Source organism: Patella vulgata, chromosome 6 (assembly GCF_932274485.2).
Source record: "Patella vulgata chromosome 6, xgPatVulg1.2, whole genome shotgun sequence".
Classification (NCBI taxonomy): Eukaryota; Metazoa; Mollusca; class Gastropoda; family Patellidae; genus Patella; species Patella vulgata.
In genome coordinates, this window is record NC_065884.2 from 51,589,601 (window position 1) to 51,611,153 (window position 21,553).

The 21,553-nt window shown below is 34.4% G+C and overlaps 2 protein-coding genes across 3 annotated transcripts in view; one reads left to right on the forward strand and one right to left on the reverse strand.

Moving 5' to 3' along the window:
• Window positions 1-1,003: 1,003 nt before the first annotated feature.
• On the reverse strand, window positions 1,004-14,052 carry LOC126824364 (26S proteasome non-ATPase regulatory subunit 2). Its single transcript, XM_050553575.2, has 13 exons — window positions 13,905-14,052; window positions 11,399-11,455; window positions 10,500-10,664; window positions 9,446-9,567; window positions 8,831-9,055; window positions 8,423-8,581; window positions 7,903-8,047; window positions 7,259-7,319; window positions 5,278-5,424; window positions 3,702-3,808; window positions 3,440-3,567; window positions 2,967-3,054; window positions 1,004-1,252 (listed from the first exon to the last, which is right to left on the reverse strand). Exons 1-13 carry the CDS (start codon window positions 14,001-14,003, stop codon window positions 1,004-1,006), a joined length of 1,752 nt encoding a protein of 583 aa, XP_050409532.1. The 5' UTR covers window positions 14,004-14,052.
• A 444-nt stretch (window positions 14,053-14,496) lies between these two features.
• LOC126824788 (osmotic avoidance abnormal protein 3) overlaps window positions 14,497-21,553 on the forward strand; it is a 31,251-nt gene continuing 24,194 nt past the window's right edge. For both annotated transcript variants that reach the window (XM_050554171.2, XM_050554173.2), the window contains exons 1-4: window positions 14,497-14,795; window positions 18,904-19,135; window positions 20,590-20,705; window positions 21,340-21,509. In XM_050554171.2, coding sequence (XP_050410128.1) covers window positions 18,905-19,135; window positions 20,590-20,705; window positions 21,340-21,509 — 517 coding nt within the window. In that variant the 5' untranslated portion in view covers window positions 14,497-14,795; window position 18,904. The remainder of the gene's footprint in view (window positions 14,796-18,903; window positions 19,136-20,589; window positions 20,706-21,339; window positions 21,510-21,553) is intronic.

The window sequence follows — 21,553 nt, forward strand, 5'->3', positions numbered from 1 at the left end:
GGAGAACACGATTCAGAGAGAGAGAGAGAGTTAGAGAGGGAGAGAGGAACTGAGGTTTAATGTCCACTCAAAATAAACTGGGTTATTTTGGGATTAACATGTGGTATAATAAGATTATTTTTATTTCAATAATTAACTTGGGTGAAGCGATCTTTAGCAGTGTGAAGAAATTAGATGTTAGCCAAGCGAGTCTTATGGTCACATCTATCTATACTAATATTTGTGACTATCGCTTGTTTGTCCATCTGTTCAGGGTTGGCTATACTAGGGCTGTCTCGAGGCTGAAATTTGGTGTATAGAAGTAGCTCAGAACGGGGAGTAACATAGGCCTGTACCCGTGCTACGCCTGGTCAACCGCTGGTATAAACATAAAATCAAAACACAACAACAACATGACAGACAGACCTTATGATTTAAAATGCATGCTTTAGACCACTCGGCCACTCAACTACTCAAAACATGTTTCACTCGTGATTGCTGAAGATCTGTCCTTGTTTTCGTGAAGTCTGCTTGTCGCCCATTTTTCTCAAGTTAAGAGAGAGAGAAAGCTAGAAATGGGGTTTAATTATTCATGGGATTCACTGAATTATATAAAGATGAAACTTACTGAATCTTTTGAATCATCATGTTCCGAGCAGACGTGAAGCAAATGCTGTACTTTCAGCACGTTGCCCGTTCCTGCATACGCACAAACATCAACTAAAACTGTGGCCATAGATTTCAATGGTTCACCTACAACCTCTAAAGCTACCAGTGTCGCGTCTACAGAATCTTGTTTTCCTAAAATACATTACCATACACAATAATAATAGGTTGATAATTGAAATTAAATGAAATGGGGTTTAATGTCCTACTGGTCTGCTCCATCTGGGTTAATGAAGATGGGCATATGCCATGCAGTGTGCTACATCCTTCTCTTATATCAATTTCAACTGCCAAGGATCTTTTAAATAAAACTTTGGTCCAGCATTATCTTTTGATTAAAATTTTTGCAAAAAAAATTTCAAATAAATCGCTGCATTAGATTAGAGAATTTGAGAGACTGTTTATTATTAATCAAAGAATTTGTATTATCAGTATGAGTCATACCTAAATATGGTAAAGCTAAACCAAGAGCTAAATATCTAGAATATGTGTCTTTAAGTTCGGATTCTGATCTTTCCATCATAGTTTGTAGAATAGTAGATGTAACTTCACCATTACAGCTCCCAACAGATATCATACCGCATGCTAATGCCGCCATACCAATAACCTTCAATTATAAATAATTAATATTTATTTATTCACATAATAGGAAAACGGAGAGGGGTACGGCAACAATCCCTTGAATTAAAAAGATAGCTGGACAGGCTGGTACATCTGCGTCGGGACTGGATCAAAAACTGATGCCGGCGGGGCGGAGTAGTAGAATGAGTAAAAATTAAAGAGTCCCCGCCAAACAGAACCAGCAACAGACTTGTAGATTTTAAAGATCTTTATATGAATCAACATTTCGGGTGTAATACCCTTTTTCAAGAATGATTTTTTATGAATCCTGTGACGCCTTATATACAAACAAAAGAGATGACGTCACAGGATTTTAAATTTATGTACAATGACTGGTTAAACAGTAAAAGATTGTTAAAATTAAGGATTGTTAAAATTAAGGATTGTTAAAAAAATAAGGATCGTTAAATTTATTTGTATGTACAAAAAGATTTTTAAAAATAATAAATTAAAGATAATAAAATTATTAAAGTAAATTAAATAGTGATTTAGGTTTTATTTTGACAGTAAAATTTTTTTTTAGGTGAATTATCGCATATTTAAATAAGATAATTGTCATTAATTTCTTCTAAAATAGCGGTGGCGGTGGCTGTTTCTTCTTTATTGGTGTTATTAATGGGAACTGGGATGGTACTTTCTGGATTATCTTCTTTATAAGGTTGAGTAATCATTTGATTGTTTTCAACTTTTAGTTCATATTTATAGCCCTTTACGTAAATAAATTTTGGTCTTGATTCAAAGGGTCGAATCCACGTTGATGGTGGTAAAATTGGTATTGATTCTGCTTGATTTCTTTTAACGTTATCGTTTTTCTTGATGGTTGAACTTGCGGCTTTTTCGGTTTTCTTATTGACAGAGTTGTCCACTGGTGCGGTTGACTTTTGGTATGTCATCCCTTCTCTTCTTTTCTTTTTGATGGTTGTAGTTTTATGCACATTTCTAATGTGTTTTTTACCATTACTTCCGTTTAAGAATGTTTTGCTGCAAAACGGACATTCGAATCCCATCTTCGGTTTTTCTTAAGTTTGTTCGTTCAAACCTCCAGGAGCTTGGGTTGCTAAGAGGTCGATGATCGATTCTTGGTGACGTAATCGGACGTTGGTGTTACGTCCCGTTTTAGCGATAATTTGGGCTTGAAATTTGTGTCCCGTGGTACTAAAATGTTTGGCTACGGGGGTGTCATTAAATTTTCGGATATCGTTGGTATGTCCGTATAAACAGATTTTTAGAGAATTGACGGACTTAATAGTAAGTGTATGAGGATCGTACTACACAGAAAAACAAAACCTGCAGACAAATTACACAAGACATTGCAAGAAATAAACAACAAATATCAAACTGAGTGAATGGATTGAGGGTGAACTCGTTTTCACAGAGACTCTTTCTGGCTATACTGTAACAATTCCCTGACTTAAATTGCAGCAAATCACCATTAAACAGGACCTGATCTTCATGTGAATATTCATTGTTTAATCTGTTTTTGATGAAAGCTTGCATGTCCACACATACAACCACAAAACTAACTCTTATATTAAAAAGTTAAATGTCAGTTCCCATTGATGTACTGTATAATTAAATCAGTATCAATGTGTGACAGTGGCTATAACAATGCAAATAGGTTTGACCATATGTAACAAATACTGAAGTTATTAAAAATCTAACTTTAGTTTAAAAAAATAATTCCACAAAGTAATACTTACCTCCATGTTAGATTTAGAATCTCCCATAACAGGTAAAATAAGACTAATAACATCATCTCTATTTGATCCAGCATAAGCTAATCCTAATCTGTAATACAATTCAAACATATATATCTGTGTCCATAATAAACATTTCATGGATGTTGGCTACAATTTTGTGGTCTAAGGGGACATAATATGAGTTTAAGAACCATAGAAAGAGTTACCTCCCTTTGTATTGCATCCCTCTCGAGAAATTCATATTCTTATTTCTATTCAATATACTACTCACAATACTTAGCCTATTTCAATTGTTTTACAAGATTTCCATTCTGAAAGATACTAGAAAACATTGATTTTCACTGCCGTTTAATACAAGAGAGAGAATATTTGAAAATTGGAAGATGACAACAAGCACAGAAAGTCTTCAGTTCCTGGTATCTCTTCTATCATACACAATGAAACGACTGTTTAGATATCAGTAGAAAACTCACCCAACTATTGCTCCTATCCTCATCACGTTACTGTTATGCATGACATAGTCTGTTAACAAAGCTAAAGCTGGGTCACATTCATTTCTTACACCAGAATTAACTATACCACAAGCTAATAAAGCTCCAGCCTAAAATACATACATTATAAATTCATAGAAATTATGTTAAAACATTTTTTCAACATTTTCCTCAAAATTTCTAAATACTGACAACCCAAGGAATTTATACAATTAATTAACATGGAAATTTTTCTTTTACTTACTTTAATATAATCTTCAGATGAATATAAATATTTATCAATCTGTGTTAATCCACCATCTACATCCCATAATAATATAAGACCTAGAGATGCTGCAGCACTTAACATGCCTATAAAATAAAGAAATGATTCTTTTTAATACATGATTACAAACTACAATGGACATATTCTTAATTGAATTTCAACTACAACCTTGCAAAGACTATTTCTCATGATTACTGCTACTAGTTAAATATTAGAAATTTTTATATTGATAATTATGCCACCATATTCAATGACAAAGCTTACTCCAGTTTCCTTAATTATCATCATCTAAAAGTAGACTTCAACCAATCCCCTTGAGTAGCTGCCGAATACATATTCTACTGTATATACAAGCTACTACACTGATATTGCATGTGCGTGCATCAAAGCTGTTACTATACATGTAGGGCTTCATTATTTGGAAGATACATAGAGAATGTCATAGGCAAAATGCCTACATCAGATCCCTGATTGAATTCAAAACAGTAAAAGAAGGGCAAGTAATAATGAATTTAATCATTCAAACTTAAGCATACTCTTTTTTTTAAAATTCATGACATCATATTCAAATCATTATTCATAATTTTTGTTTTGAACCTTTTTTACAAGCATATGATACATGGGAAATTATTATTTTGAGGCAAATATTAAATGTATCATGTCTTTTCACAGATTGGTGAAGTTCTGATTATTAACTATCTACATTTGGGTGCTGATCATAGTTAATTATCCACTGTTGATCATCTTCAACAGCAGTAACAGAGAGAGAGAGAGAGAGAGAGCGCGCGCGAGAGAGAAATGATGTTTAACATCCACTCGACACAAACTAGGTCATTACGGGACTAACATATGGTTCAATTTTATTTCAATAATATGCTTGCGCGTAGGGGTCTTTAGCAGTGTGAGGAAAACAGAGGACCCAGGGAAAACCCACGAGGTTGGACAGGCGACCCTACTCCTTGTCACATACAACTGGGGAATTGAAACCACGCCAGTTGACTCAATGATAGACCTTATGATACAACGCGCACATGCTCACCATTCGGCCATCCAACCCCCCCAACAGCAGTAACAAGTGGCTTTGAGATATCAGACACAGATGAAACCCCAGGTTGGTGTTACCCCTAAAGCTTCATCGACTGGTGGCATGGCTAGTTTGAAAAGTTGATGTAAAAAACAAATCTATTTCTTTATATAAAGAATGTGATATTTTCAGTTTATGTAAATTTGATAACCAACTAGATTTCATGGGATTTGCATGCAGTAGTGACATTGGCATGCACGTAAAAGAACCCTTGACAGTTGGAATTTGATAAGAGAAGGCTATAGCACTGCTGTCAGGTAAAATTTTCCTAACAGCACACTGTATGGTGTAAGCACGTCTGCATTAGCCCAGTCGGTGCAGAAAGTAGAATGTTAAACCCTATTGCATTTTTTGGCATCACAGCTGTTATATAATCACTTTAGAAATGAAAGCTGAACATTCACTGGATGTGAGGGGTACCACAATATTTAAGATTCAAATTATAGCAGTTTTTCAAATGACATATCTTACCATGTTCTTTGTTCTTGAAGAACCATTTATTACCATCTTCCATTAATAATTTATCGGCACCAAATGCTGCATTAACAAAACCATTAACAAAAGATGCTGCTAAATTCTGTCTAGCACTATCTACTGTACTTGGTCCAAGTGTAGATCCTGTTGATGGAAAATAAACTTTTAATACAAAATTTATGTTTGCTATTTTCATAGCTGTAATGAAAGGAAATGAGGTTTTAAGTCCACTTGATCAGGCCATTTATGGGACTAACATACATGGTATTTTGGAATACATTTTTTTCTTATTCAACTAAGGATGGGAACAAGAAAACCGACTGCATACATGGCAAACTAAAGATCTACTATATAAATTGCTTTACTGCTTTAAATGTTGATTGGTGAATTTAACAGCAAGGAAGGAAGAGTTTAAAACTTAATAATCATATAGAATCCAGCGTATCTCTGTAATTCTCAGTCTGTCAATAATTCTTTCGGCTCCATACATATAATATATAACCTTACTATCCAATTACTCTGAAGAATAGTATACTATTCAAAAAAAGTAGGGGATATTTGATTTTTAAGTGTTATTAAAGTCACCTAATGAAACTGACGAAGAAACAAATGACAAAATGAAATGAAGTTCACATTCATCGATTTATTCCAAATGATCGTTAGACTAAGTAAGGCACAGACTGACCATTATAAGGGTAAAATGATACCCGGGGTCAAACAGCAAAGTTACCACAGCATCACAACCAAGTCAGTAACGGGTAAATCCTCCTCTGTTTGCCAAACAAGCATTGATCCGACGTGGCATACTCCTAATGAGACGTCTAAGGTCATTTTGGTCCAGATTGTCCCATTCCTGTTGCAACGCAGCAGCAAGTTCTTGGACATTGGCAGGACGTTGTTGACGTTGACGTAACCTCTGTCCAAGCATGTCCCAGACATGCTCGATGGGGGAGAGGTCGGGACTCAGTGCTGGCCAAGGTAATGTGGTGATGTTCTGTTGTTGGAGGTAACCTGTAACGATCCTGGCCCTGTGACATCTTGCGTTGTCATCCTGGAAGATGAAACGGCGGCCATGACGTCGTGCGAACGGCACAACATGGACTGCCAAGATGTTGTCCCGGTAGTACTGGCCTGTAACACGCCCTGCAACAACATGTAAAGCCGTTCTTCCAGCAACAGTGATGCCTCCCCACACCATAACAGAACCACCCCCAAATCGATCATGTCTGATGACGTTAACGTCTTGGAAGCGCTCGTTTCGACGACGCCACACCCTCCTACGTCTGTCCAAAAAATCAACAGTGAACCTTGACTCATCTGAAAACATCACATTGCTCCAGCGTCGATTATCCCAGTGTTGACGATCCCTACACCAACGACGTCTTGCCTGAATGTGATGATCTCTCAAACAAGGGATCACGCGAGGACGTCGGGCGCGAAGGTGACCCCTATGCAGTCGATTCCGAATCGTCTGGCCACTCACTCTCACACCAGTGTCTGTTTGAAGACGAGCGCTGATCTGATTTGCTGTGATGACACGATTTCTCAAGGCCAAGGTACGGATAAATCGATCCTGGGCTTGAGTTGTCGCCCTTGGTCGACCTGAGCGTGGTCTGTCCTGTACAGATTGTGTATCACGGTATCTGGACCATAGCCTGCTTATGACAGACTGAGAAACATTCATCGTCCGCGCCACAACCGCCTGTGTTGTGCCGATCTGTAGCATGCCAAGGGCACGTAACCTTTCATTTTGGGCGTCACATGTAACTGGAAATGTTTCTTCTGTTAGGTTCTATAGTGTCTTTTTTCGTAGTCATTTGCATATTTTAGTATTATGCCCCCAAAATCAAATATCCCCTACTTTTTTTGAATAGTATATTTACTCCACCCCCCCATGTTATGCAGACACTGAAGGATATAGATCTGTGCTATTTTATAACACAAACTTCTAACAGTTTCAGAGTTTCTCGTTACTTACTATTAGGTTCTAAATGACTTTTATAAATATCTTCAGGTACTTTAGGCTCCATTATATCCAACTGTAAAAATAAAGAGAAATATTCCATATTAAACATACATTATGCAAAAGGTAAATCTGCCTATTGCAGGTCTGAAATGTTTAGACCATAATCAACTCTCAATGCCATCTAATGTGTCCGATTTTCATTGGATTTAAATCCGAACTGCTATTCAACGCCTATTGATGATTAACCACAAAATATGGATAATTGAGACTATGTTAATTGTCATGACAGCGGTAACAATGACAATCGAAGCTACAGGGATTTTAAAATATGGTTTCTCGGCTTAGAGTGAAGCTATCTGACTAGAGATTTTCAGCATATTGCCTTTTCATTATCTAGTTTTTAACTATTATTTGTGAGAACTACCAGTTTCTTATCTAATCTTCAATAATGTAACCTTTAATTTACACAGTTGTTTTTTGATTAAAATCACATTGTCTCTACTTTTATCTTAAATCAATATGTTCATGGTCCATATCTTATAAAAATACAGTTAATGTGGGAAATCTACTTTCATTAAACCTGCTTGTATTCATGGTCATCTTTTATGCCTGGTGTCAATTCTAACTCAAGCAAAGCTTCTTGAAATTTGACATACCTCTCGAGCTAAAGCCAGAAAGTTATTATTTAGATGAGCATTAGACATTATTTCGGTTAATTCATCATATTCTTCCATATCTTCATTTAACTCTAAAAATATCTGTTGACGTCCTAGTAAATAAGCTAGTTGTTTCTGCATGTGTCTGTAAAAGCAAATGATCTACTAATAATTTTAATTTTTCTATCTAAATGAAATGAAAGCAAACAAAATTTCTGAGCTACTAAAAATTGTTTTATAAAGTAGAAGAAGGGGTCAGAATCAAATCTACTTTCTAGATGATACATGCAAGATAATGTTTATAAACAGCAAGTGTTTAAACATCTAATAATTTTACATGTAATGTAAATGGGGTTCTGTACAAGTATTTACTAAAGATCAGAAAAATTAACAAAGTCCAACAAAAACTATGAAAGTTGTAGTATTTTCTCTCTGCAACATCCTATTTTTCTGTGATTGGGTTAATGAAGACGGTCTTTGTATATGAATATATAATAAAAGAAACACATAAATTACTAACGTGTCATTGCAAGAATAAAATATTTCTTCTATAAGTTTGATGTCGTTTAAATGGAGAGCAAATCGTAAGGCTTGTGGAAATTGTTTAAATTTAAGATATATATCTACAGCTGTTTTTATAAGTGTAGTGTTTTCAGGATCTGGTACATAGGGTACACAACTGAAAAATAAAATGGTATGAAAGTTAACTCAACAAATATTTACTCAAATAAAACCCCCACACATCAATATTTCAGAAACATTACAAATTCTGACAAATAGATGCAAAGTCAATGTAAGATATTTTAATTTCATTTCTTCAAATACCAATCAATTTTTGATTTTATGATAGAAACACAAGATTGTGTTTTGGCTAATCAATAATTATTTTCTCTTGAAAAAGGCATGATATTTGTATTTCAATACATACCTTGTTAGATAGAGACAAACTCTAGAATAAACTGAGTCATCAATATATTCCATCAATAAATCTAATCTCTCTATTTCCATCAATAGATCACACGCTTCTGCTTCTGCGTTATGCGTCATATGATACGGTACTATTTGCTTAGTTAGAATAATAAGTTGATCTTTCATAATTTTATCACCAATTTCAGTATCCTGCCATTCCTGTGCAATCTGACCAGTTAGATGCCTAGACAAAAGACACAATGATTATTGACATAGAACACAATGATTATATTTGATTAATATATAGAACACATCCAATTGATATATAATAAAATAATTATATCTGATTAATATTTAGAACACATCCAATTGATATAGAACATTTTGTTTTATAAACAGATATAGAACATTCAATAGCTGAGTGAATATACAATATTCAAACATTTATTTTTTAACCAGCGGTGGATATTTGTAATATGTTCATTTTATCATCTAGAACAATAAAATGGGGTAAATACCATCTCCCCCCCCCCACCCCCGGATAAAATTAAAACAGATTCACATGTACCTGTTATGTAATCTGATGCCTTGGTGTGAATGAGATTCCATTTTTGGTTGGTCATTAACTACTTACCTTACATATTCATGTCCCCAAGATCCTATTTCTTCTTTTGAACCCAACAATCTGTATTTTAAACTGTCTCTACCATCACTCATTGTCATACCTAATACAGAGATAATATCAGCACAGAATTTCTGAAAAGGGAACCACAAAATAAATATATACAAATACCATACATATCAATATGTTACTTAAATTTCTTAAAAGAAAAATCTGAAACATTTCTTTTAGCAAAGTAACTATTGTGTGAATGAAGAACCTGACTTGAAAAGTCCAGAGTTTGAATCTAGGCATTGGTCGAGAAGTACCATTAGAAATGATCAAACCTGGTTATCACATGTTGTGCCGAGTCAAGAATTCAAAGCAGAGCAAGTAAAATTGAAATTGTCGCATGGGTTGTAATCATAGATAGAAATGAAAATTACCATATGTTAGTCTCAAAAGGGCAGAAGTATTGTATTGATATGCATGCTTTTCATGCTGAAGGTCTTGTGTTTAAATCACAACACAATGTCTAAATCCACCTCGATTTTCTGTTTACTAGGCAGTGGTTCTTCAATGTCTATTCAAACATAACCTATCTAACTGCCTTGGAGTCATGGTGGATAGGCGGGTAAGACATTGGCTCGCTAACCTGGAGGTCGGGTATTTTATCCCTGCATTGGCCAGGAAAGTTCATCAAGATTTTCCGGCATGGTTCCCCCTTGCCAGTGGTGCAGGACAGGGGGCCTGGCAAGGGCCAACACATAGTCATTCAAATTGAACGAAAAACTGAGTTCCCGTGTACACATTGGCGTGCACGCAAAAGATACCTTGGGATTTGGAATTTGATATAAGAGGAGGCCATAGTGCCGCTATCCAGGCAAAATTTCCCTCATAGCACACTGTACGGCGTATGCCCGTCTTCATTAGTCCAGCAGGAGCAGAAGAGTAAGATGTTAAACTCCATTTTATTTCTTTCTAACTGCCTTATTCATAACATTTACATGTATGAATGAATGATTCAATCAATCAATCACTGATAATTGTCAAGAATGTTAATTTGTAATAAAATAGTAAACAATACCTTGGTATCCCCATCCTTGATCTTTTCATGCACCTGTTTCAGAGTGTCATAATGGGGTCGTAAATATTTGAGAGGTTTTGGAACTGATGTCATCGATGTTGTGGATGCTCTAATAAGAGTTCTCAGATTTTCCAGTGCAGCTTTATACAACTTTTGATCCGATTCCTATAGTTGTTTGTAATAAAGAAAAAGAAAGGTCGTTATTTTCAATTCAAAGTCAAATTTTAGCATCTACATTTGTTTGCATGGATAATTAGAATAGAATCTATGTATATCAACAGACTATGAAGACTATCATGAGGAACACAGCTATAAAGTTTTTACAAATTATAATTGTCATTCATATAGATTTACAAAATTTTGTGGTAGCTCCATGGCCCTATCTGGGTTGTTTTGACAAGGCTATGGAACAATACAAAAAACTGTACAAAGTTGTGCCACAATTTTTGGAGCAGTGTATGCCCAATGGTGGTTGCCTCATTTTATACCACTGTAATCTTAACATACCAGCTTTCAGTGGAATACAAATAATTACATTAGCAACTACATGTACCTGTTATGTGTTAGTGTAACTATAGGTCAGTTAACATTTACTTACATGTGTGCATACTACATGTATATAATATACATTGTACATGCCAAAAACTATTTTATGTTCTTAGTTTTATAAATATGAAATTCCTAGAAAATTTGCGTAGAGCATAGAGGCCTACTTTCATTATAGAACAAACGTGACCACAGAATACAACACAGTAAATTTTTCATAATAACAATATACATGACATGTTACCAGTACTATTATAGGTACATGTAGGCCTAACATTACTGGTATAATATGTAATATATCGAACGGCTATAAAACTGAATTATTGCAGACCAACCTGTGGAACAATACTTACAGTCAATCTTTCAACACACAAATTCAACTCATCATGTAATAGCTGATCTTCCTCAGTCTGAAAAACAAAAGAACACATAAAAGTATTTTCTTTGTCTACTAAGATGGCTGATGTGCATCAGAGAATAAAACAAAAAGTCTCCATTTGTTGTCAGTTTTTCTCAACCTTTAAACTTTAAAGGTTCTGAGGGTCTTGATAATCTTCATATTCCTAGTGTCAGATTTGATCCCCCTGGCATACCTCATCAAGAAGCTGACTCCTGTACTCGTTTTAAAAAATATTAAATGAGAAATAAAAACCTAAAATTTCATGGGACATTATATAGGTAGGTGCGATTTCTAGGGTTGTCACAGTTAACCGGTTTAGTCGTAGTTGATTTGGTTTCTAGGTTAAACCAAATCACATTTTGAAAAACCATTTCATCCAATCTATATTTATACAATTACACATTAATTACATGTATGTTTGATTTTTACTGTCTGCTAAACACACTGTTGAATAAAGTACTTTAAATTTAAAATAATCATATATATGTGCACTTTCTATTCTTTCAACAAAGTGACAAACTAGGTCATTTTGGGACTAACACATGGTTCAATTTTATTTCAATAATTCGCTTGCGCGTAGGGGTCTTTAGCAGTGGAAGGAAACCGGAGGACCTAGAGAAAACCCACGAGGTTGGACAGGCGACCCTACTCCTTCTCATGTAGCCTACAACCGGGGAATCGAAACCACACCAGTTGACTCAATGACAGACTGTATGATACAGCAAACATGTGCTAACCATTCGGCCATCCAAACCCTATTTCCCTAAAGAACTTTCCATTTATTACATAAGAGTTACCTAACAGTATAATAAATAGAGTACTGACTACTGTTGTAAAATGTCAGCGAATGTACCAGACAACGAATAAACGTGATCAACAACCTGACTTCACCAGTCAGCAGGCTCTTCTATTTAGCTCACTCAGCATATGTTGCCGCCTTTTTAAAATCTGTTGGGTTTTTTTTTTAAATTCTTATTTGTATCGGTACCGTCTTGTTGTTTTTTGTCAAGATGATTACCGATATCTGTGTTAAAGTATTATGTACTGATCGATCGTGATGGAATTAATACGGAAAGTGTTGGGACTACATGTAATGATGTAATCTCTATTGTCAGTATTGGATTTTTAATAATTAGCAGTTATTATAAGCAGTAGGGATAAGTAAGAACACAGGAATGTCTTACTAACTGAATTATATATTTATCACATAAACAAAACTATTAACCCGGTGTGATAGTTTGAGTTGACTCCTGGTGTGTGTTTTCTCCTGGGCACTTGCGCATGTCCGAAACTGATGTTTGCCTTAACAACGAAACTATATCTACTTCCTGCAGTGTGAGTTGGTTCCTGACCACTGGTCAGTACAGGAAAAAATATATCATGTACTTGATTAGAGTTTTGTCATTAATAAAATACTTGTTGACGTGATTAGCTGTTGTTTTAGCGATCAGTAGTTACACGATCAACGGATCTAAGTTGATTGGCTTGAAATTGATACTTCGTTCGTTATTTGTTGCCGTTGTTTTTTTTAGTGATTAGTCGTTCTACACACGTACGATCAGTGGAAACCATACAAATTGATGATTGGCTTGAAATTATCAATTAATTCACCTCCAAGGGAAGATTAAGGCCTTTGATATTTCGTGGCTTCATTTAACACAAATATAAAAGTATGGAATTTCTTATTCCGATTTCTTTAACATAAATATAGATTTATTACACCATCCCATACGTACATTCAAACATGCATGTAGACAGCCCAACTACAAGAGAGAAAGTTCGCATTATGGACGGGTATATAAACTAAATAATAATAATAAAGATCGTCAATTTGCATCCTCTCTTAGTGGTAATATTGTAAATATATAATAGTCTATAATATATTGATTTGACTGTAAGAACATCTTAGGGGAAATCCTATCACGAGGAGTCAATGCACACCGCGTCTGTAACGGTGTGAGGTGACTCCTACAACTGCGCATGCGCCAAACGGTAATCACACACCAGGGACCATCTGAAACTGCCACACCGGTCTTTTTTCTAGCGTCAAATGTTATGTAAATAATTATCTAAACAATTATTCACATGACAAGCCAAAAATCAACTCTCTAGTCTAGGACATTGGATGGCTGAGATATTAGATCTAAATGGATTAGGAAGGCCAGTATTACATGTATATGAGTATACTATATTACGGTAGGCTATCTTAATCTTATCAAAACGAAAACGTCATCACATTCACAACTTGAACTAATTTAATCAGCATAATGTAATTTGAAAGTTTCAAAATCTGTGTTTGAACTTTAGCTTATATAAAATTATTAATAAAAAAATGAATGAAATGACAATGCAAAATAGAAGGGAAATTGCCAAATTGGAGCAATGTATCACATCAAACACAAGATTGTCTGCTCTGATTAAGGTGCAGATATCTATTTTTCATTAGAACATTATTATACCAATTCTTGTTCTTTGTTTTCTTCCCCATTCTTTTTCTTCTCGTCTTCTTTTTTCTCTGTTTTTGGATTCTCGGTTTTCGTTTTTGCTTTATCGGCCATGTTTGCTGATGTTGGTGTGCTTGATTCCTCCAAATGCACGGGGGGATAACTCATTTCAAGAAAACATGAATTGGCAAATCAAGTAAAACTGCATATTAATTCCTGAATTATCAATATAAAAGAAAATACTATGTATATGTTTTTGTTTTAATTATTGTTTTAAAAAATTAGAAGATAAAGCGCAAGAATGGCGTGGTCTGGGTCATTTTTATTTTGGGTCACAAATATCAAGGTGTCAAGGTGGCTGAGATGTAAAATAAGATCAGGGCACGTGATTGTTGGCGAGATTGTAGGCTAGGGTTAGGGTAAACATTGGGGCTAGGTCCAGGGTGGGGGTTAGGGTTAGGATTGGGATTAGCATCTCGTGATCAATGACGAAAAATTGATCTGCCCTTATCATTTAGCACTCGACAAACATTAGATGGCCTGGATGATCTTTCTATCGATTCACCTGTACCGGAAGTTTATAAATAGGCTAATGGCTAAAAAAAAATGTGAACGTGTATCATTTATTTATAACCTAAAATCAATCTTCATGGCGTTATCATCAGAATTAAAGGAATTAAACATGGCGCATCTTTACTGTAATGTGTGTTTGCGTAGTTTTTCCCAGAAAGAATAAATCCCAGATATTTATAAATCGTTCATAATTTGACTATTTACTCTCGTTTCTAAGGACGCAAGAAGTTCCGTAATTATTTTACTTTTTTTAGGCGTGATAACGTCAGTAGGGCCTATACAATATATCAATACTGCATTCCATTTAGTTCAACTGAGGGGAGAAAAAGAAAAGTAAGTATTAACTTTAAAGGACCTAATCCCGTTTGGAATTTAGTTCCGGACACAAAAATGATAAAATAAAATACTCTCCAGGCAGTCTCAGGATGGATATATCAAAATCTAAAGTTATTTTAGTTATTGTAGATCTAGATCTAATTAAAATAACAATCTTAACAAGGCCTATTTTTGTTTGACATTTTCCTACTGTGTTCAATATGCCTCTATTCTATTGAATACTAAAACGTTTTTTTAATTGACTTAGAACTAGTTTTGGTCTACCGGTTTTTGTTATACATTTCACCTATGTGGTTACTTGTTGTATAATTTTAAATTTTACTACAATGTGAATATTGTAACATATAGCAGATCATGACTAATGCTGGCATTACACAATGGTTTCTCTGGGTTTTATTCCTGATTGTTTTCAAATTTATGTGAAGTCTGTGTCACTACAGGCCCCTGTGTACAGTGCAGTGGACGCTTACAGCTAGCCCACAGATCCATTCTTTTTATTTGAATTGTGCGTTTGTGAGTTCTGCTTTATGTCTTGTCCGTATATTTGTTTTTGTGTAAATTATGTGTGGTGCAGTCCCCCTGCACTTACTATTTGAATATTTTACATATAGGGCCTACATGTAGCTCTTATTTAATGTATTTAGTATGCAAGAATAGCTTACATTATTTGGAAAAAATAAAAGAGATTTACGCTGATCATATTGATTGAACAGCAGCATTCTTAGTACTTACTGGATGGGTACTTGTAACATAATAAACATGAACTTTAATTATAGAACCACAGATGCTGACTTTCACCTCCTTCATATCTAGTTGAAAGTTGAATGACCATTTGGCTCTTGAATGTAACATTGATAATACTGATATCCTTTTAAAAAAAAAAGCAGTATTTAAAACTATTTTGTTCCTCGATGTTGGGTAGGCATCTACATGTACATTTACCCTATCTTTAGTACCACAGATACAGTCAGTGATGGATTGAAAGTCCAATGATTACCTGGTAGATTATTAAATAGAAAGTGTCTCTTCCATATCCAAAGGCAAATTTACTGAAATTTTACCCTCAAATAAAACAAAAGCAGTATTATAGGAACTCATAATTTTGACTTGGACTTAAAATAACAATTACAGCTCATTTGATCAGTGTTTGGCCATGGGAAATATTTAATAATATTCATACAACGAAAACATCCAATATTAAAAGATACCCAACATATAATAGAGAATATAGTGATTTGGACAATTTGTAGAAATCTAAAAAAAATCCATAGGTTTTCTTTTGGTACTTATGACTTTCATCTCATGTTTTAAAGGAGCCTGCACACAAGCAGTTTACTTAAATATAAAATACAACACCATGTTTGCCTCCAATTGACATGGTTAGTAGTGAGTAGAGCAGATATTAAATCTCATTTATCTCTCTCTCATTTGGAGTAAAAAAAAGCATTTGATGTGACCATTATTATATATTCTCATAAAGGGTTATGTAACTCTGGCCGAGATAGCCATACAAATTGTTGATAATTTAAAGATATTAATTCGAGATTGTAAGCGATAGTGGTATAGGTTTGATGGGCTAAACTCATGGCTGTAAAAACATAGTTTATAATTATATTGATATCAATATAGCATAATCTAGTATATCTGTACAAAATTAGATACAACATAGAATTAGTTTTATTTTATTGTTGCCTGCTGTGCTGTACCATTATGTTATATTTATCAGTAGACTATGGTTGTTATTAAATGTAACCTTGAAGTTTTAAAATCAATATGCTAGGCTGGAGGACTGTTGATTGAAGACTAGATATAGAAGATATTAATAATTAAAGCTTGACTACAATAAATAATTAATGTAATTAGTTGTCAGCTTATACTTAAATCATTCAATCAATCAGCTGACATGTGATTTGTGTGTACATTACCATTATGTGGGGTTATGTGTCATTAGAGGGGATATTTGTTGCTTTGTCTTAGATTTATATTATGTTGGGACTTGCTCTGAAGTTATAGTTGGTTTCAGAAGTGGTTGTGATCAGAAGGATTTTAAGGATAACAAATTTTAGCTGTTGAAAGTTTACTTTTAAAATTTAGAATGCCTATACCGTATGTATTATTATTGTTCTTGTTTGATATATTTTTTAATTTTATTCTATTTGTTTTCTTCCACAATTTTTTCACAGTAATGTTATAGCAAAAACACTTGTGTTGCTAGTTTAACAGTGATGTAAATATGTGGTATACTGGGTGATTGTTCATATATTTGAGGACGTCTAGTTTCCATCGACATGCCTGCTGCACTAGAAAGATATAATGTGAACCGAAAACAAAATGTATTCAGCTTTGTGTCTAGGTGTTGGCTTTTGAAACATAGAAATTATGTATTTAAAGGAGCTAAATCTCTAACTCAATATTTTCCATAATATTTGAAATTAAAGACATGAATTAAATTTCAATATTTGTCCATTTCAATCAATATTGATGTTGTTATCTTGCTGTGAAAATATGGGATCCTAATATCCAATATTTAAGAAACAATGAACATTTTATATTCAGTACATGAGTCGTGTATTCTATGGCTTCGGGTGCCATTTGTAATAAAGAAAGAAAAACATATCCTACAAGACAATGCGGAAGTAATTAGTAATGACTGATTCACAAACACCAAAATAATAATAAAACAAACGTGTAGATTGGACTAAGCAGGCGTTAACGATTCTTGGTCAATTTGGATTGTTCACTTACTGCACTGAACATTATTGATTAGAAATAACAATAACATTTTGAAAGATTGAATATAAATCAATTAATATATATTATTCATATTACATTAATATGTGCTTTTAGACTGATTTTCGTTCCAAAGAATAGAGCTATACGCATTTAAGTATAGATAAAAAAAATATAACATATTGCCACAAACATTAATATTATTCATATTACATTAATATGTGCTTTTAGACTGATTTTCATTCAAAAGAATATAGCTATACGCCCTGTAACTATAGATAGAAAAAATATAAAATATTACCACAAACCTGCTGCTGTTTTATGGAACGATCTACCCCTAACACTAAAACAAATAGAAGATACGAACACCTTTAAATCCAGATTGAAGACTATTCTTTTCCAGAGAGCTTACGACTAAGCGCATTTGAGCAGGCCCCCTGGATAAATCGCGCTATATAAATGACTAATTCAATTTAATTAATAATTAAAGAAATCAACAGTTATTAAGAACATTGTGGGCTGGCACTAGGAATTTTATCAGTTACTTGTATCAAAGCTCTGTCTGTTAGTTTCTCCGTTTCTTTGGCCACTTTAAAGAGCAATTAAATGAATAGCTGTTGGGGTGTGTGTGTGTGTGTGGAGAGGGGGGGGGGGAAATTGATCTAACATGTGGACATTAATTCCTAAGGTGTACCATTGAGTCAAGGGGTGTGGTTTAGATTCCCATCTTCAATTCCAAAGGGGTAAGGTTGACTGCCCAATCTTGTATATTTTCTCCAGGTCCTCTGGTTTCTCCCACTGCTAAAGCCCCCTATTTGCAGGCAAATTTTTGAAATAGAATTGAACCATACGTTAGTCCCGAAATGACCTAGTTTGTGTCAAGTTGAAGTTAAATTCCATTTCTCTCTCTCACGTTCTTGAAGAAAAGTTGTGTGAGATAAACGCCTAACCAGGAGTTCAGTGATTGATAAGAATGCAATGTAATGCTATGGTCTTTGCATTATGGGGGGTGTTTATTCCATATGTGGGAAGGAAATTAAAGCCAAGGTCAATCTATGACATAAACAAATTAGGGGGTTATAAAAGAGGGTGTTGAGCGAAATTCATCAGAGCTCCCCCAGACTTTCCGAGCAGCCAATATCTATATTTTATTGAGAACGAGCAACATCGAAGCCCAGCAGTTTTAATAAAGTTGTAGAAACGAACTAACCTGTCGTTATATTTACAATCACGAAAGAAACACAACAGAGAAGTTCAGTATTACTACAGCAAATACATAAGTTTTATTTATCTTAACCAATAACATTGGTACCTCAGTGATGACTGGAAAATTTAATTTTCGATAATTTGATGTTACTTCCTTTTTTTTTTGCAGAATGACAGCAGAATGTGTAAGGGTCATCGTCAGGTGCCGTCCTATGAACGAAAGAGAGAAAAATCTGAACTGTAAAGATGTGTTGATGATGGACAGTAGTAGAGGTCTTTGTACCATTAAAAATCCTGGTGATCCTAAAGCCCCGCCTAAACATTTCACATTTGATGGATCCTACTTTACAGATTCTACCACAGAACAAATATATAATGATATAGCATACCCTTTAGTAGAGGTAAATAGATTGTACTTCTGCTTTCTCTTTGACAATACATGTAGTTGAATGTACCATAACCAAAGAATGAAATGGAGTTTAAAGTAGCTAAGTCTGTAAATCAGTATCATCCAAAGTCTTTGACATTGGAAACATAAATTATTTGTCAATTTAAATCAACATTGATGTTGTGATCTTACAGGGAAAAGATGGGCTTCTGATATCCGATATTAAAGACAAAATAAACATTTTACCATTGGTACACAAATCGTGTACCATAATGCGTTTCAGCGCCATCTGTAACAAGGGACTTGAAGAACGAGGCTAGACTTATTCCACAAGTCATGTCAAACGGTGATGCCATATTCTTATGTGGAGAGCATGCACAATAAATACTATCGGTGTAGACTGAAATAACCAGACGCTAGACATTGTCATTTGATTGAGACTTATGTCGTATTTCGCCGAATATACCTGATTAGAAATCACAGTAAAAACAGAAAGGATTGAATGTAAATCAGTTTATATACATTCATAGTACTATTATAAGCATTGCGACCAATTTGTATCAATTTCTAGGTCAAAAGTATTAGCGACTTAGCTCCTTTCAGTTAAGACAGGCATGCAGTGTGCAGTGTACGTTGATTATGTACCATACAATCTATTTAAAATCTGATGTTATTTTCGATCCATTTATCTGATTGGTCATGCAGTTAAGAAGAGGAGAGAATGTTCACAATCTGCATAATAGTACTAGATACCAAGAAATAAAACTGAACAAAATGGTATAATTTCGAATTAAACAAGATAATTGAATTTTGACTTTCTCTGTTTAAATGTTTTTGTTGACTAGATTTAGTAATGCTTATGTGTTTTTACTTAAAGGGCTAATCCCGATAATTTTTTGGAGAATAAAACTGTTTAATTTTGTTTTAAAATGCCTTAAAATCCTCTACCTAAGGGCCGAGCAACTAACTCAATATTTGTGATAAGTTTTCAAATAACTGAAACCCGTCAGTCTTCATCTGGAAATGGAGACCGGTATCCCAAGCTGTATTATGCGGTGTCTAGATAAAACCAGACATTTTTTGTATAAAAATAATGTGTAGGTGAAATTTATCTTTCATTATCAATGATAGCATTTGGGTCAATCACTGTATAGACCTCTCAATGAACGGGAATCGATTATCAGGTCTCCCAACGAAAAAATTGACCCGAAATCTTAAAAGGGTTACGTGCCCGGATAAGCAGTTTTGACGGTCACGTCCAAACGACTCAATATTTTGAGCTGAAATTTTGAGATACGGTCAGTACACTATTTCTCTATATTTTGGCGTTTAAATTTCAAACAAACTCAGCCTTTTATTTTTGAGACTCTATTCAAATAAGGGATAGCCCCTTTAAAAAGAAGATAACTTCTGAATTAAATTTGTACCATATTACAAGTTCTATAAAACTGCTTGTTTTCTGTATAGGGTGTAACAGAAGGGTACAATGGAACTATATTTGCATATGGACAAACAGGATGTGGTAAATCATTCTCTATGCAGGGTATTACAGATCCCCCTACACAGAGAGGAATTATACCAAGGTAACCATTATATAGATTATATATATTTGAAGAATATACGATACAAGTTATTGTCCGAATTACTCCTTTTCAGTGTGGCAGAACAGAGAACCTGGCAAGGACAGTGTCTAGTCGATCGGTTGATGGTACAAAAAAAACCCCCCAAAACAAGGTCCTGTGTACACATTGGCATGCACGTAAAAGAACCCCCTTCACAGTTGGAATAGGCCATATTTCCCTCATAGCACACAGTATGGCATATGCCCGTCTTCATTAGTCCAGTCGGTGCAGAAAAATAAGATGTTAAACCCAATTTCATTTCATTTGCCAGAATGAGCAAAAATTGTTATTTCTTTTAACTTTTTGAATATATGAGAAGTCGTATCAATTTTTCTAGATGGAGTAAATAAATGCTGAAGCTATTGAGTAGAATGATAGATTCTTCAGTTCAATATACTAGCACACTAGAAGAATCACCTGACAAGTGGTTTAAAAACAAAATATATATCACACTTTAAATTTCATTTGTGGAAGAAGTCAGAAATATTTGTAGCTTCCTCCGTTCAGTATTCAAATGTGATGTTTTGTTTACTTTTAATTACCCAAACCTGCAGCGATGTAAAAATTACATGTAATCTTTAAAATTATTTTTTAGAGCATTTGACCATGTTTTTGAGACGGTATCTGTTACGGATGGTACCAAGTTTCTTATACATGCTGCTTATCTTGAGATTTATAATGAAGAAATTAGAGATTTACTCGGAAAAGATGCAAAAGCTAAACTAGATCTACACGAACATCCAGAGAAAGGTGTTTATGTAAATGGTAAGCTGTCAGAATCATATATTAAAGATGGGTGATTTAATAGT